This window comes from Akebia trifoliata, chromosome 11 (assembly GCF_017979445.1).
Source record: "Akebia trifoliata isolate Shusen 1 chromosome 11, ASM1797944v1, whole genome shotgun sequence".
Classification (NCBI taxonomy): domain Eukaryota; kingdom Viridiplantae; phylum Streptophyta; class Magnoliopsida; order Ranunculales; family Lardizabalaceae; genus Akebia; species Akebia trifoliata.
In genome coordinates, this window is record NC_141385.1 from 19342461 (window position 1) to 19359869 (window position 17409).

The 17409-nt window shown below is 37.2% G+C and overlaps 1 protein-coding gene across 3 annotated transcripts in view; it reads left to right on the forward strand.

The window, feature by feature from the left end:
- Positions 1 to 17409, forward strand: part of LOC147391089 (brefeldin A-inhibited guanine nucleotide-exchange protein 5-like) — a 24454-nt gene continuing 7045 nt past the window's right edge. Inside the window, exons 1-5 of one of the 3 annotated variants that reach the window (XM_086459745.1) lie at positions 1 to 744; positions 2848 to 3334; positions 3418 to 3502; positions 4086 to 4325; positions 4528 to 4653. In XM_086459745.1, the coding sequence (XP_086315871.1) occupies positions 3225 to 3334; positions 3418 to 3502; positions 4086 to 4325; positions 4528 to 4653 (561 nt within the window). In that variant the 5' untranslated portion in view covers positions 1 to 744; positions 2848 to 3224. The other 2 variants (XM_086459743.1, XM_086459744.1) reach the window with 2 other exon arrangements.

Consider the following 17409-nt stretch of genomic DNA (forward strand, 5'->3'; position numbering starts at 1 on the left):
TTGCCCCAACAGATGAGAGATGAGAGATGAGCTAGTTTGATTTCATGTTGAGAATGAAAACAGCCAACAAAAGGTTTTATCTTCGTTTGGACCTACGAGGTTTTATCTTCGTTTTGGTCAGGCGATAGCAGTAGCTGTCTTGATTTGGTCCTGCGACAGCAGTGGCTGTCTTGATTTGGTCCTGGAATCTTCGTTTTGATCTTTCGACAACCCTAATAATAGCTTCAAATTTACCCTGCGATAGCAGTCGATGCCTTGATCTGGTCCTGCGATAGTTCTAAGGTCCTGTGATTGGTCTGTTAGACTTTGTGGAGCGAATACGACACTCTTCTTAGGTCCTTGCGTCCTCACTGGAACCTGGTGACAGCAGTGGATATATATATATTTTTTTTGGGTGGTCTTTAATTTAAGTCTTATAATTACCAGAGCAGGCTTAGGACTTTTCGTTCAGAAATTTTAAATAATTTCTTCCCTTCAAACCAAAACAATGTCTTGGGAACAAGGAATTACACCTTTTGCTGCTACAGTCTTTGGGTCTAACTCTTCAGTTGAACGTATTACCACTGCTTTCTCGATGGTCGGAACTGACTTTATTTTGATGGCAATGTGCAAAAGTGCAGAAACTCATTGCCTATGATCTCATTTAGAAGGGGATCCTGGCTTAGATGGTGGCAAAAATCCTCCACTATTTACGGACATTCTCAACATGGTTTGTGGTTGTATTGATAATTCGTCATCTGATAGGTAAATCTCTATTTATCTTCGTCTGTGTTTGTCAAGCTTGTAAATACTCGTAACTTCACTGAAATGCATACGGAAATTTTAGGATAAGACGTTTAGGATCGGTGGGAATGATTGTTTAACCCCAGGGAGTGAGTTTTTTCCTTTATCATTGGTTAAAAATAGTAAAATACTGGGAAGACAATGTTAAAATAAATGTTAATAAATGATGATTAATATTTATTTAAAATTGATTCAAATAAAATTAATTTGGTTTATTTTAAAAAATGATATTTTGAAAGTTACTTTATGGTTGGTTTACTTTTTGTTAAAAGAAAAGTAAGTAATTTTTAAAAAGCATTTCTATTGGTTGATAACTTTTCACATGGATTGGAATTTGTAAAAGTTCTTTTGGCTCCTTTTTTCAAATTTTCATAAATCCCACATTGCTTTTTAAAATGTTTTGGAGGGATTTTTAAACCTATATATAAGAACCTATTCTCAACTCTTTCTTCATTCCAAAGACTCTCTCCTTGAGAGCTCCTAATGGCTTCAAGCTATATGGAAATTTAATAATTCTTTTTTTTTATTTTATTTTATTTATATATATATATATATATATATATATATATATATATATATATATATATAGATATAGATATAAAATAAGAAAGAAAAAAAGAGAGAGAGAGAGAGAAAAATTAAATATTTAATAGGGCCGTCCAATTTTGGATAGGCACCAAGGCCGAACCGAAAGGTGTCGAAGGGGCTTAAGGGTGCTTAACGGATTCCTTGATCCGAATAGGTACCTAGTGGTTCCAATGGGTTTCATACCTATTGAGATTCAAAAATCATTTACGAATAGGTGTGATTTTTAAATTGATATATATTTATGGAGATCATTTCTTTTAAAAATATATAACTAATTTTAAGAAAATTTCTACAAAAAAGAGGCATTCGTGTATCCGAGATTCTGAGTGACAGATTTTCTCAAAATAGTGCAAATTTTGAGGAAATATACAGTTGTGTTAGAACTGGGCTCTGTTGTATCCTGAAGACAAGTTCGCCAGCAACCCATCTGCATCTTCGTGTTTAATCGGAGTGGGGGCGTCTGTTGTCTATAAGACAACGTAGATTACTACGTGCCTCAGAGCAATACAATTTAAGTTCAAATTCTATTATTTTTCTAACAGACAAGACTTTACAGAAAATTTTCATAGCTAAGTATAAGTTAAAGACCACAATTTTTTCCTCAATAACTAATAGATTAAGGTAAGACGGCCAAAATTAAAAGGTTAGAAAGTGAATTTCTATATATGTTGTGTTTGGAATACATCACTGGAAATGATAATGATTAACAGACTTTAACATGATAATCTGTTTTCACTTAATTCATAAGGATATAATTTTTTTTTTTCTGGTTTCATTTGAATTTGTGGATGACTAAGGTGATCAATTATGCATGGCGTACTACAAAGACTTCTCTGTATTTATAAAAAAAAATTATGATTTCAATTTATATGCACATAAGAACTCTAAAATCACAAACAGAGATAAGGAATCTTTTTTTTTGAAAGGTACAATTTCTATTTAGTAGAAAATAAATAATATGGAGGTCGAGGTAACCATTGTGATACATAAAGATGTTGATAAGAATACTAATTAGCTCTCTGGCTTACAAATTGCATCCCATCTAAAAAACAAAATTTCAAAAAATACTCTCTTGAACTCCCCAACAGCGTGCACCAAAAGAATACAATTCCCAAAATGGTGATAATTATTTCTTGCAGTGATTCTTCTTCCCTTGAGAAAGTTGGTTGCTTCTCTCCTTTCACAAGTCCCAACAAACAACAAATGGGAGTAAATGCCGGAGTATTCTTTCTCCCCCTTGAAAGGCACGACTTTGCCAACTCTCAAAAAGCAACTGAATCTGATTAAGGGAAATAAATGAAGTAATGAAATAGTGATGTCAAATGAGACCATAAAAAATGTGTAACCATACAATGGATTAGGATGTTATCTACCAACTCCCCAGAAGACTTGCACAAATGATGAAAAATGACTGAAATAACGCCATGTCTAGTAAGATTATCTATGACTAAAATTTTGTTTGTATCCATGGGCCAGATGAAAGAGAAGACTTTTGAAGGCTCATCAGAAAAGAAGACGATGACTATTGAAGGATATTTTTTTTGCTCCAAATTGCTACCACGGGAAATTTCCGTTGCCTAGGGACATGCACTAGAAAACCTTGTCCATATATTGTGTTTTACTATCATGTGTTTTCTATATTTCATTACTGCATACAAATTAAGGTTTTTATGCATGTTTGCTTAATAGAATGCATAATTGTTGTTTTATGGCTAAGTGGTCGTGAATAGCATACTGCAGCATATTTTATATACAATAGTAATTAAAGAGGGAATTAGTGCACTATACATTTTTGATTGTTCAACATGATCTCCGTGTGAACCCATCATAATATACTAGAATATAGTTATATAATGCAATATACGTTTGAGCTAAATAACTATGGTGATCCATGTTCCAATGCAGTACATGGTGAACCTTTGCTGGGAGTGATAAGAATATGCTATAACATTGCTCTTAACAGGTAGTTGTTTACGTCCATTTTAGGTCTATTTGATTTAGATTGAAACTATAACTTCTGATTTGTAAATTGGTTTGGATGTTTAGCAAAAGTCAGATAAATCAGGCAACGTCAAAGGCAATGTTGACCCAAATGATCAGCATCATATTCAGGCGAATGGAATCTGATCAGGTATGGCATCCTAGTTCCTCCATTTCTTGATGTTTAGTGCAAGTCTGGAAAACTTGAAACTTGTTCAACTCAACTACCCACCCAAAACATGCTTCAGCTGAACTGTTTGGATTGGCCATGTCAGACTTGGCTTGAAAAAATCCTAGCCTCTGCCAACAGTTTTGAGTACCATTCCATAGAACCTTTTATCCAAAAAATAAGTGGTGAAGCAGAATGGGCTGAGAACCCTAAATTGAAGAGATTCTTTCTGCAGCTGGAGGTCAGCTGCCAAGCTGCAGATGATCTATGATTGACAGCTAAATAGTGGAAACTGGAAAGATGCTCCCTGGATGGAGATTCTACAAATACAGGGTTGTCTAATTAAGAGAATATATGTTGAGTCTTTGAGTCATGATGTGATCACCCATTGTTGGGTGTCTGGGCACTTTAAAAGCCTGGCCAGCTAATCTTTGAACAGGTTCAACAACTGAATTGACTTGGCTTCGGCTGAGTTGATGCAGAGCTTTCGAACTATGGTTGGGTGTTTGTTGGCCTATCTGCAAAAGACAAGAAACCTTAACAAGTCATTTCCATTGTGTTCCAGAACATCAACCATGTCACACAGAGTATTCAGGATTCTCTTCCATCCTCTGGTAGACCTGCTCATACAGAAACCACTGCAGCAGCTGATGGTTCAAACTCAAAAGGTGGAGAAATTGGCTTGGATGACCAAAATGAGGAAGGCATCATTCTTGGAGACGCACTTTCCATGAACCAAGATAAAGATACGCCTCTTGAATCTGTTGAAGAACTTCAGAATCTGGCTGGTGGTGCTGATATCAAGGTACTTCCAGTTTCAGATCATTGTTGAGAGTGCATTTGAAAATGTAGAGCAGGGTAGGAACCTACTATATGTTCCCTCTCCCTTCTTCCCCTTGTACTCATCAATAGTCACCATATATTGATTATAATTGTCATTTTCAAGCTCTTGTACATTCTCCTAACGCCAAAAGGCATTTGCAGTTATCTTGGAACATTTTGATCAGGTTGTTGGAGACTGCTTTATGGATTGTGTCATCTGTCTTATTGGATTTGCCAATAATAAAAGCTCTCACCGGATAAGTTTGAAGGCTATTGCTCTCCTGAGTGTATGTGAAGATCACCTTGCAGAGGTTTGTTTTGCATTAGATGTTTAATGTTGTCTACGTCATTTCCTTATTAGAAACCAATGCTTATTTTTCTTGCATTGCTAATTCATTCTACGTTCCTATTGCTTTTATTTAGTTGTTGTAAATCTTGTAATTTGTTAAGGTTGACTTTGTAATGACCTGAAAATCCTAAAATGTATCTCGAGGAAAGAATTTTAGATCCGTGCATTGATTTAAAAGTTATCAAATCCTCGAGTTTCGCGTTAGATATTTTACAATAGGTAAATGACACCTTAGAGACGTAATTTGAGGAAACCGATCATATTCGTGTCGAAAAATCACCCGAAATAGAGTATAAGTTTGTCCAATTCGGCATTTGGGAAAAATAATTCCCAAAATGACAAGTATGTCCCAACTTAAGTGATATAAATATCTAAATTCTATTAGAAAAATCAGATTTTTCTTATTCTCCTCTCCAAACAAATCTCAACCATTTTCCTTCAATATTTGAAACTCAGATCTACACCAAACGAGAACGATTCGAGCTTAGGCGCAAGAAGGAAAGTTGTTCCTCTCGCCGAGGGTTACGCGTGGACGCAAAGAAATCCGATTTTCGCCGGAAGAAAATTTTGGAGATTGGCCGGAGGCGATTTTAAAGTTCGTTCAACCGTTGAAAATAGCTTGATGTAGGTTGCCTTCCCTTCTACCTTCTAGTTATGCGATAATTTCATAGAAAATCCATATGATTGTTGATAAATCGATTATTTCATTAAGTTTATACATATTTGAACGATTTGAATCATGTTTACATGCTTATTTATGATTGGTTTTAGTTCATTTGATGTAATATAAGCATTTTATAGTTAATATGATATTTGGATCGAGTTTGGTCGAGTTTCGACGAAAAATCAGCAATTCGGAAAAGTATCCGAATGTTGAGTTTGGTTCTAATTTGTTTTGTGTTGCTTCCATATAGTATGTATACCCATTTCCTACATTTATTTCATTAAAACTAATTAAGTATTACTTTAAGTTCTTTAATAAATAAATAAATAGTTCGTTTTCAATTTCGACTTTGAAAAAAATTATTTTTCAACACTTAGTTAAATTTTCATAGATTTTCAGCTTATGGTTTTATCTTTGTTTTCGAGTCTCTCGACTCAACCAAAACCATCGAATGGAATTGGTTGATGCTTTATGGATTTCGAATTACTTTAAAAGTAAAATTACTTTAATAGATATGTAGGAAATTAGATGATAGATTGATCGATTTAATTGATGGATGGATAGAGAGAACGTATGTTCTCGACTGATTGATGGGACAGTGCCTCCAGTTCTACGTAGTGGCCATGCCACGTAAAACGTGATAGATAGATAGAGGGATGAGATGGTTGATGGATGGAAATGACAGATAACTGTCACTGGAGGGCACTACCAGACTTTGTTTGTATTTTCGATTAAAAGAAATGATATATTATATACAAAATAAATTATTTTGTTTACCAGTAAAGGTTTGTAGAAAACCCATAAAGAGTGACGCGTTGCTGTGTATCCGGAAGCGACGAGTCAATCTAGGATAACACTAGATGTCATATGCTCTTCGGTAGTATGGGATACCTTAGAGCATATTACAGCTTATGAAATCCGGGAATTTCTCCTACTTATTTTCTGGGGAACGTTGTGTGTAAAGGCGGTCTCTGTATAGTGTAGAGATAGGCGGGGTTCACATGCATTGCCTCTTGATAGGCTTCGACGCGAGGGGTCTCCTGGGCTAGTTAGTGATCACTTTTAGTCTGTAGTCGTCAAACGGTCGACCTCACCGTTAGTTGAACTCAGTATTGGGTTCTTGGTCAACGGCCAGTCTGAGCCGGATAAATGGTCATCCAACCGTGGTATGCTAGACCGGCCACAAAATCAGATTATAACGATGGGATTCCACATCGGAGGTTAAGTTTGGAATATCGTATTGCCATAGCCGAGGCGGTTATATCGGCGTGTTCCTCTGCTCTCTTATCGATTACACCGCCGTGTTTTTATTATGTATCTTTTTCTTATTTTGTAATGATTGATAGATGTTTTCATTTAAAAGATGCATATGTTACTTTAAATGATAGAAATGATAGGTTGAAATTATTTAACTGTTTATTGAATATGCTTAGACATTTATCGTATGTTACATTATGAAAAACTTACATTATTTAACTGTTCAACTGATTACTCGTGCATGTATGACTCGTTGTTAGAACGGCGTTCATCCTGCTGAGTAACATTCCCCTGTTACTCACCCTATCCTTCCCCTTTCAGATTATTCAACTTTTGAAGAACCGTTCTTTGAGGAGTCTTTTGAGGAGGTCCTTGAGGAGGATCAGATTGATGTCTTGCCGCCGCCATGTCTTTGAGGACTAGTAGAGGATCTTAGCGGTTTTTGGTTGTAGATAAGAAACATGGTAGTTTAGAAATTTTTGTAACCTGATGAATTATGAGATTAAAGATCTTGACTTATATCAGTGTTTGTCGATTTCTTCTGTTTACTCTAGACTCTCGTATAGATGTTAGTTAAATGTTTATTCCGCTGCGTATATTTTCTTTTCATAAGTATTATTATTTATGAATGTTCTGTCAGATTGTGTGATTGATTACCTCACACCTCGAGATTCTAACCGATGAATCATAGGGATTCGTGTTGGGATTTCGGGGCGTGACAGCGTGGTATCAGAGCTCAATATTAGTTCCGGATGGGACGAGAGCTCTTCTGTGTCTAGAAGTCTGTTAGAGTCTAGATTGGAGATAGGATTAGGAATAATAGGAAATTCCTTAAGGATATGAAGTATGAGACAATAGTTATTTGATGAATTAATGGACTAAGTAGTATTAAATGGAATATGTTTGAATGCATAAATGCTTGATGTGTAATTAGTACTCTGCCTAAAGTTTGATGAAATGTCTTTTGGATTTGGAGAAATTATAAAGATTGTTCAATTGCAGATTTGATTAGATGGCAGGCAGAGGTAGGCCAGGCAAGAGGTCCCAACCCACAGATGCAGGGACATCTGAGGCTAGACAACCAACAGAGATGGAATTGATGATGCAAGCCATAACTGCGATGTCTCAGAACCAGGAAAGAATACAAGAAAGGCAGATGAAAATGATAGAAGATCAGGCAGTCTTGATGAGACAGTTGACTGGGATGATAGGGGGCCAGAACCAGTCAGGTGCACATATACCTGAGGTTGCTCCGGAGCACACCCCTGACTCCACACCTGATCAGGGTATACCCCCACCTCCACCAGCACAGGTGCCGAGACATGTGCAGTTGGTGCGACCACCATATCAGGGTCTTGCGGGTGCTCTTTTGAGAGAGTATAGGAGTATGAGGCCACCCAGCTTTGATGGAGTTGCGGACCCCGTAATGGCGGAAGAATGGTTGGAGGAGTCTGATAAATACTTATGCACTATGGAGTGTTCAGACACTCAGAAGGTTCTATGTGCCTCTTTTATGCTTCAGAGGGGTGCAGCACATTGGTGGACTTCGGTGAAAGACAACCAACCGGAGATTCAGAACAACTGGACGATCTTTCAGAAAATGTTCTTAGAGAAGTATGTTCCCGCTAGCTCCCGGGACAGAAAGAGGATGGAGTTTGATAGGTTGGCACAGGGTAACATGTCCGTGGACCAGTATGAGTCCCGCTTTACCCAATTGGCTCGTTATGCTCCCGAGCTGATTTCCACCAACCAGATGAAAGCAGAGAAGTTTGTTAGAGGGTTGAAAGTCACTTTCAGGAGTAGGATGGCAGCCTTCGAGGTTACTAGCTACTCCGAAGTGGTCACAAGAGCCCAAAGGCTAGAGCGGGCAGATGAGGTCATTCACGAGCAGAGTGTTGGGATGAGGACGGTACCCCCACCAGCCAAGAGACAGATGATTTACAGGCCCAGTAGTTCAGGGCAGCAGTGGACCAGCCAACCACAGGGTCAGAGCAGTTTCCGACCCCCAGTATCTACAGGCCAGTTTCCACAGAGGACAGTAGCACCAGTGCAGGGCAGGGGTCAGGCTACTCGTTCGCAGAGTCAGATGACTAGAGGCCAGGGACAGACTTCGAGGCCTCAGGTTCAGACTGCTAGACCTCCACTACCGTCGCAGAGGGCACCTACGGGTCAGGCCAGTAGAGAGCCGGTTAGATGTTATGAGTGTGGAGAGTTGGGACATCTGAGGAGACAGTGCCCCAAAATCCCCCAGCAGACCCGTGATTCGATGACTCAGGCTAGGGTCTATGCTATGACGCAAGCTGACGCTACAGCTTCAGAGGATGTGGTGGAAGGTATAATTATGTTATATAACTGTTTAGCACATGTATTGATGGATTCAGGTTCCACACATTCATTTGTATCTTCTAGCATGGTAGAAAAGTTAGAACTTTCTACAACAGACACCAATAGGACACTTTCGTTGATGACTCCCCTGGGAAACAAAACAATGCCACATCGAGTGTGTAACTCGTGCATTCTCAAGATAGGAGATAGTTCATTTGAACTGAACTTGATAGTCTTAGAACTTCGAGATTTCGACATCATCTTAGGCATGGACTGGTTAGCTGCATACCATGCGGTTATAGATTGTTATGCCAAGACAGTTAAGTTTGGTGTGCCGGGACAGCCAGAGTTCAAATTCAAGTTTAAGGGAATTCGGAATCGTGTAATCCGAGTGATAGAACCATCTAGGAATGGGACTGATTGGGATAGTTTGTATAGCATGAATACTACCGTTAGTGAGATGAATGAAGAGTCACTAAAGGTGGAAGCAATCCGAATAGTATGCGACTATTCCGATGTCTTTCCTGCAGAGTTACCTGGGTTACCCCCAATCAGGAAGATTGACTTCTCAATCGAACTGATTCCAAGAACTAGACCCATATCGATTCCACCTTATCGAATGGCCCCAGCAGAAATGAAGGAGCTAAAAAGTCAATTGGAAGAGTTGACAGGTTTGGGTTTCATTCGTCCGAGCAGCTCGCCTTGGGGTGCTCCAGTTTTGTTCGTAAAGAAGAAGGATGGGTCAATGAGATTATGCATTGACTATCGAAAACTGAACCAAGTGACGATAAAGAACAAGTATCCGCTCCCCAGGATTGATGATCTGTTTGATCAACTAAGAGGTGCCAAGTACTTCTCAAAAATTGATCTAAGATCGGGATACCACCAGTTGAGGATCAAAGAGGAGGATGTTTCGAAGACAGCATTCCGAACTCGGTTAGGGCACTTTGAGTACCTAGTAATGCCATTCGGTTTGACTAATGCACCTGCGGTGTTTATGGATCTCATGCAGCGAGTGTTTTGGGATTTCTTGAATGTCTTCATTATCGTCTTCATTGACGATATCTTGATCTATTCGAAGACGGAATTTGAGCATGAGGATCATTTGAATGTCACACTTCACAGGTTGCGCCAAGAGAAGTTGTATGCTAAATTCTCTAAGTGCGAATTCTGGTTAGATGAAGTGAAGTTCTTGGGTCATGTGGTTTCCAAGAATGGGATATCGGTGGACCCTTCGAAGATTGAAGCGGTTATGAACTGGCAGAGGCCTACTACAGTTACTGAGATCAGGAGTTTTCTTGGACTTGCGGGATACTACCGTAGGTTTGTAGAAGGCTTCTCGAAGATAGCTTCGTCATTAACGAAGTTAACTCAGAAAGGGGTCAAGTTTGAATGGACCGATAGTTGCGAAATAGCATTCCAGGAGTTGAAGACTCGACTAACCACGGCACCCGTTTTGATAGTCCCTAAGCCAGGAGAGAAATATATCATTTATGCTGATGCTTCTCATACGGGACTTGGGTGTGTATTAATGCAGGTTGGTCAGGTAATTGTTTACGCATCGAGACAATTGAAGATCCACGAGAAGAACTATCCGACCCATGATTTAGAGTTGGCGGCTATAGTGCACGCACTCAAGGTTTGGAGACACTATTTGTATGGGGAGACCTTTGAAGTGTATTCAGATCACAAGAGTCTCAAGTATTTATTCTCGCAGAAGGAATTAAATATGAGGCAGAGACGATGGATGGAGTATCTGAAAGACTGACTTTACATTGCATTACCATCCTGGTAAGGCTAATGTAGTAGCAGATGCGTTGAGTCGTAAGAAAGATGGGGTGTTTGCTCACATAAGGATTGAGGAATGGAAAATGCTAGAAACTGCAACTGCTTACGCATTCAACATTCCCTCAGAAATAGATGAGCAAAAATCCTATGTGGCTCACATGAGAGTACAACCCCAGATTGTTGAAAGGGTTATTGAAGCGCAGAAGATTGATACGGAATTGGAAGGGTACTAGGAGAAAGCAGAGGACTTTGGTGAGCAGAATTGGAGAATTCATGATGATGGTAGTATACGGTTCAAGAGTAGACTTTGGGTTCCTCACGACGCCTTGTTGAGGAAGGACATAATGGATGAAGCCCATAAGTCGCATTTTTCTATTCATCCAAGGAGTACCAAGATGTATCAGGACATGAAAAGAAATTTTTGGTGGCCAGGAATGAAAAAGCACATTGCCCAGTATGTGAGTCGTTGTATGATATGTCAGCAAGTAAAAGCTGAGCATAGGAGACCTGCAGGGTTATTGCAACCACTTCCTATTCCAGAATGGAAATGGGAGCACGTGACTATGGATTTTTTTAGTGGGTTGCCGAAGACCAGTGATGGGATTGATGCTGTATGGGTGGTTGTAGATAGACTTACTAAGGTGGTGTTTGTTTGTGCTATTTTTCAGTGCTTATTGCTGAAAAAAATTAAATTCAGCACTTTTGTCAAAATAGCACGTTTGTTTACTCGTGCTTATTGCTGAAAATAAGTGAAAAAAATTCAGCACTATTTTGATGCTGAAAAAAAGTGCTGAAGCGGTAAGCACTTCGTTTTTTTCAACACGGACAAGTATGCCCTTTGTTTTTTTTAACATGGACAAGTATGCCCTTATTCTTAAAAGGATATTACCTCTTATATCCCATGGATAAGTATATAAATACCCCACAAATTAATAAACCCACACCATAGCTAAATTATTTTGTCTTATATGGGTTAAAAGTTTTGGAATGAGTTGATTTTTGGTGAGGATGATCTCTACAATGAGGAGATCATCTGCACAAAAAATCAACACATCTTGAAACTTCTAACTCTATCAAAATAAGTTCAAGAACCGTTAATTGTCCCTTTTAAAAAAAAAAAAAACTATTTTTAACGAGTTAGAAGTTTTAAAATAGACTGATTTTTGGTGAGGATGATCTCTAGACCATATAGACCATCCTCACTAAAAATTTGCTCATTCCAAAAACTTTAACCCATATAAAACAAAACAAAAAATGGCTATAATGTGGGTTGTCCTTATTAATTCATAAGGTGCTTTTATAATTACACATCCTTCATTTCCATCGAAAATTATTCATCCAAAATTAAGTTCTTTTAAAGTTGATTTCAAATTTTAGTGACTTGTATGACATTATTATTTTTAATTTGAAATTTGTGGGTTTTTATAAATAGAAATTATTATTTATAAATTGAAGATTATTTGAGTATTATTTATTATTTAAAAATAAATTGTATTTTAATTTTATAAGAAATAATATATTTTATTGTGTTTGATAATAAATAAGCATTTGAAACATGTAAACAATGTATAATATGATTGTAAGGGTAACAAAGACAATTTATCAGTTTCAACAATGTGTAACAAACATGATTCAACATCTAAACAAACAACTTTTTCAGCACTTAAATTCAGCGCTTATAAGTTTCAGCGCTTAATGCTATTCAGCACTTATTTTTTTCAGTTTAACAAACAACACCTAAGTCTGCTCATTTTCTACCTATCAAGATGACTTACACTGTGGATAAGCTGAGCAGGATTTATGTATCAGAGATTGTGAAGTTACATGGAGTCCCAGTTTCTATTGTATCTGATAGGGATCCACGTTTTACATCTCAATTCTGGCAGAGTTTTCAAGTTGCATTTGGTACGAAGTTGAAGATGAGTACAGCATTCCACCCACAGACTGATGGGCAGTCAGAACGTGTTATTCAGATATTGGAAGACATGTTGAGGGCTTGTGTACTAGATTTTGGAGGTAACTGGAAGAATCACTTGGTAATAGCTGAATTTGCCTATAACAATAGTTACCAATCTAGTATAGGCATGGCACCGTTTGAAGCGTTATATGGCAGACCATGCAGATCGCTAAATTGTTGGGTAGAAGTCGGAGATAGTATTCTGTTGGGACCCGACATCGTCTTGGAGACTACTGAGAAGATTAAGACAGTTCGAGAAAGGTTGCGGGTAGCACAGAGCAGGCAGAAAAGTTATGCAGATCATCGTCGACGACCATTAGAGTTCGTGATCGGTGATTTTGTATTCTTGAAGGTTTCTCCTAGAAGAGGAATCAGTAGGTTTGGGATTAAGGGTAAACTAAAGCCGAGGTATGTAGGACCGTTTGAGATCATAGACAGAGTTGGCACGGTTGCATACAAGTTGGCTTTACCTGCTCAGTTAGAAAGGGTTCATAACGTATTTCATATATCGATGTTGAGAAAGTATGAACCGGACCCATCCCACGTTATTGACTGGCAGTCCTTCAATCTAGAGGAAGACATATCATATGAAGAGGGGCCAGTACAGATTCTTTACCGTAAAGAGAAAATGTTGAGGTCACGAGCTATTCCGTTGGTTAAGGTGCTTTGGAGACATCACAATGTCGAGGAAGCGACTTGGGAGAAAGAAACGGAGATGCGTGCTCAATTTCTAGAATTATTCTTCGATTGAGGTATGTTTAATTTCGAGGACGAAATTCTTATTAAGGGGAGGAGGATGTAATGACCTGAAAATCCTAAAATGTATCTCGAGGAAAGAATTTTAGATCTGTGCATTGATTTAAAAGTTATCAAATCCTCGAGTTTCGCGTTAGATATTTTACAATAGGTAAATGACACCTTAGAGACGTAATTTGAGGAAACCGATCATATTCGTGTCGAAAAATCACCCGAAATAGAGTATAAGTTTGTCCAATTCGGCATTTGGGAAAAATAATTCCCAAAATGACAAGTATGTCCCAACTTAAGTGATATAAATATCTAAATTTTATTAGAAAAAATATGTCCCAACTTAAGTGATATAAATATCTAAATTTTATTAGAAAAATCAGATTTTTCTTATTCTCCTCTCTAAACAAATCTCAACCATTTTCCTTCAATATTTGAAACTCAGATCTACGCCAAACGAGAACGATTCGAGCTTAGGCGCAAGAAGGAAAGTTGTTCCTCTCGCCAAGGGTTACGCGTGGACGCAAAGAAATCCGATTTTCGCCGGAAGAAAATTTTGGAGATTGGCCGGAGGCGATTTTAAAGTTCGTTCAACCGTTGAAAATAGCTTGATGTAGGTTGCCTTCCCTTCTACCTTCTAGTTATGCGATAATTTCATAGAAAATCCATATGATTGTTGATAAATCAATTATTTCATTAAGTTTATACATATTTGAACGATTTGAATCATGTTTACATGCTTAGTTATGATTGGTTTTAGTTCATTTGATGTAATATAAGCATTTTATAGTTAATATGATATTTGGATCGAGTTTGGTCGAGTTTCGACGAAAAATCAGCAATTCGGAAAAGTATCTGAATGTTGAGTTTGGTTCTAATTTGTTTTGTATTGCTTCCATATAGTATGTATACCCATTTCCTACATTTATTTCATTAAAACTAATTAAGTATTACTTTAAGTTCTTTAATAAATAAATAAATAGTTCGTTTTCAATTTCGACTTTGAAAAAAATTATTTTTCAACACTTAGTTAAATTTTCATAGATTTTCAGCTTATGGTTTTATCTTTGTTTTCGAGTCTCTCGACTCAACCAAAACCATCGAATGGAATTGGTTGATGCTTTATGGATTTCGAATTACTTTAAAAGTAAAATTACTTTAATAGATATGTAGGAAATTAGATGATAGATTGATCGATTTAATTGATGGATGGATAGAGAGAACGTATGTTCTCGACTGATTGATGGGACAGTGCCTCCAGTTTTACGTAGTGGCCATGCCACGTAAAACGTGATAGATAGATAGAGGGATGAGATGGTTGATGGATGGAAATGACAGATAACTGTCACTGGAAGGCACTACCAGACTTTGTTTGTATTTTCGATTAAAAAGAAATGATATATTATATACAAAATAAATTATTTTGTTTACCAGTAAAGGTTTGTAGAAAACCCATAAAGAGTGACGCGTTGCTGTGTATCCGGAAGCGACGAGTCAATCTAGGATAACACTAGATGTCATATGCTCTTCGGTAGTATGGAATACCTTAGAGCATATTACAGCTTATGAAATCCGGGAATTTCTCCTACTTATTTTCTGGGGAACGTTGTGTGTAAAGACGGTCTCTGTATAGTGTAGAGATAGGCGGGGTTCACATGCATTGCCTCTTGATAGGCTTCGACGCGAGGGGTCTCTTGGGCTAGTTAGTGATCACTTTTAGTCTGTAGTCGTCAAACGGTCGACCTCACCGTTAGTTGAACTCAATATTGGGTTCTTGGTCAACGGCCAGTTTGAGCCGGATAAATGGTCATCCAACCGTGGTATGCTAGACCGGCCACAAAATCAGATTATAACGATGGGATTCTACATCGGAGGTTAAGTTTGGAATATCGTATTGCCATTGCCGAGGCGGTTATATCGGCGTGTTCCTCTGCTCTCTTATCGATTACACCGCCGTGTTTTTATTATGTATCTTTTTCTTATTTTGTAATGATTGATAGATGTTTTCATTTAAAAGATGCATATGCTACTTTAAATGATAGAAATGATAGGTTGAAATTATTTAACTGTTTATTGAATATGCTTAGACATTTATCGTATGTTACATTATGAAAAACTTACATTATTTAACTGTTCAACTGATTACTCGTGCATGTATGACTCGTTGTTAGAACGGCGTTCATCCTGCTGAGTAACATTCCCCTGTTACTCACCCTATCCTTCCCCTTTCAGATTATTCAACTTTTGAAGAACCGTTCTTTGAGGAGTCTTTTGAGGAGGTCCTTGAGGAGGATCAGATTGATGTCTTGCCGCCGCCATGTCTTTGAGGACTAGTAGAGGATCTTAGCGGTTTTTGGTTGTAGATAAGAAACATGGTAGTTTAGAAATTTTTGTAACCTGATGAATTATGAGATTAAAGATCTTGACTTATATCAGTGTTTGTCGATTTCTTCTGTTTACTCTAGACTCTCGTATAGATGTTAGTTAACTGTTTATTCCGCTGCGTATATTTTCTTTTCATAAGTATTATTATTTATGAATGTTCTGTCAGATTGTGTGATTGATTACCTCACACCTCGAGATTCTAATCGATGAATCATAGGGATTCGTGTTAGGATTTCGGGGCGTGACAGACTTTATTTGCTGAGTGGATTAGTTAATAAGCCTTGAATGGATGCTGAAATGTAGATCTGACCAATATTTACTTGTGTTCAAGTGAATGGACTTATTTATAGATTTGAAATGCGTGTTAGCAATGATGATTGGCTGGTAATAAGAGTGCTCTAACCTATCTTAAAGGTGTTGCTTGCTGGTCCTCCAATTCACTGGTGATTATCTGCTACATGTATAACATGGCATGTACTCTTTTTTGTTGCTGATTCTCACATTTAAATAGAAAGCAACACTTATAAGTTACAATAAACAAATAGTTAAGTTTTTATTCACAATAGAAAGCTGAGGATAATTGGCTGCCCAAGTCATCTTGAATGATATGGTTTGTCCTTTAGAAAAAAATTTGAAAGTGTAACTTTGTTGATGTACTTAACATGATCACTGTGTCAACAAGAGTGCGGGATCCCACCGAACACATCTCCAGATCACCAACAAATGTTAACTTATTTCAAGGCCTTACACATATAATTATTTGTTCATCAGATATGCCAAATTTTTTTTATGATTATTAACCTTCCATGAGTGGTGCTTGTAATGCAGTTTACTCTTCTCTTCTTTGTTGTTCTATACCATAACCATTGAATATTTAACGCAGAATGCAAATCAAGTCAATGGTCAAGGGTTCTAACGATATTTTTTTAATTATTTAGGTTTTCACTTAATTGGGTTTAGATGTATTATTCGGGGATACTTTAGATTAGTTATGTTTTAGGGCATATTTTCATGCTTTATTGGCCCCTGGAATTGGTATAATATTTAGGGATAGTTTAGTAACTTTAGTTTGTCTTTTATTTAAGTTTATTAGGATTGAAAAATTATGAGAGAAAGTTACGAAATTTGGTATTTTAGTTTGATTATGATTCTTGGATTTATTTTCTTTATATGGATTGTATTATGATTTTTTTTAAGGCAGAAGATGAATGAAATAAACAAAATTACAGTTATTTTTTGGATGTTGGTGCATTCAACATGGTTGATGCCATGTAAATCATTGGGGTGATTCCAAGGTAAATATAAATTTTTTCTTTCTTTAATCTTCTTCTTATCGTCTATCTCTTCTCCAACATTTTTTCTACATTTTTTTATTTTATTTGTAAGAGACCAAGAAGCCATCAAGAATCTTTTCATTCTTTCAAGAAACGAATCCATAAACTATGTTTAATTTATTTTTCAAGAAATCTTGAATTCTTGATTATTGAAACCTACAAACTGTAATCCTTTCCCCTTTCCTTTAACTCTTATCCAACCTCAGCCAAAATGTAGTAATTTACACAACTTTGCATTTTACATCTCAATAGCCAATTGAA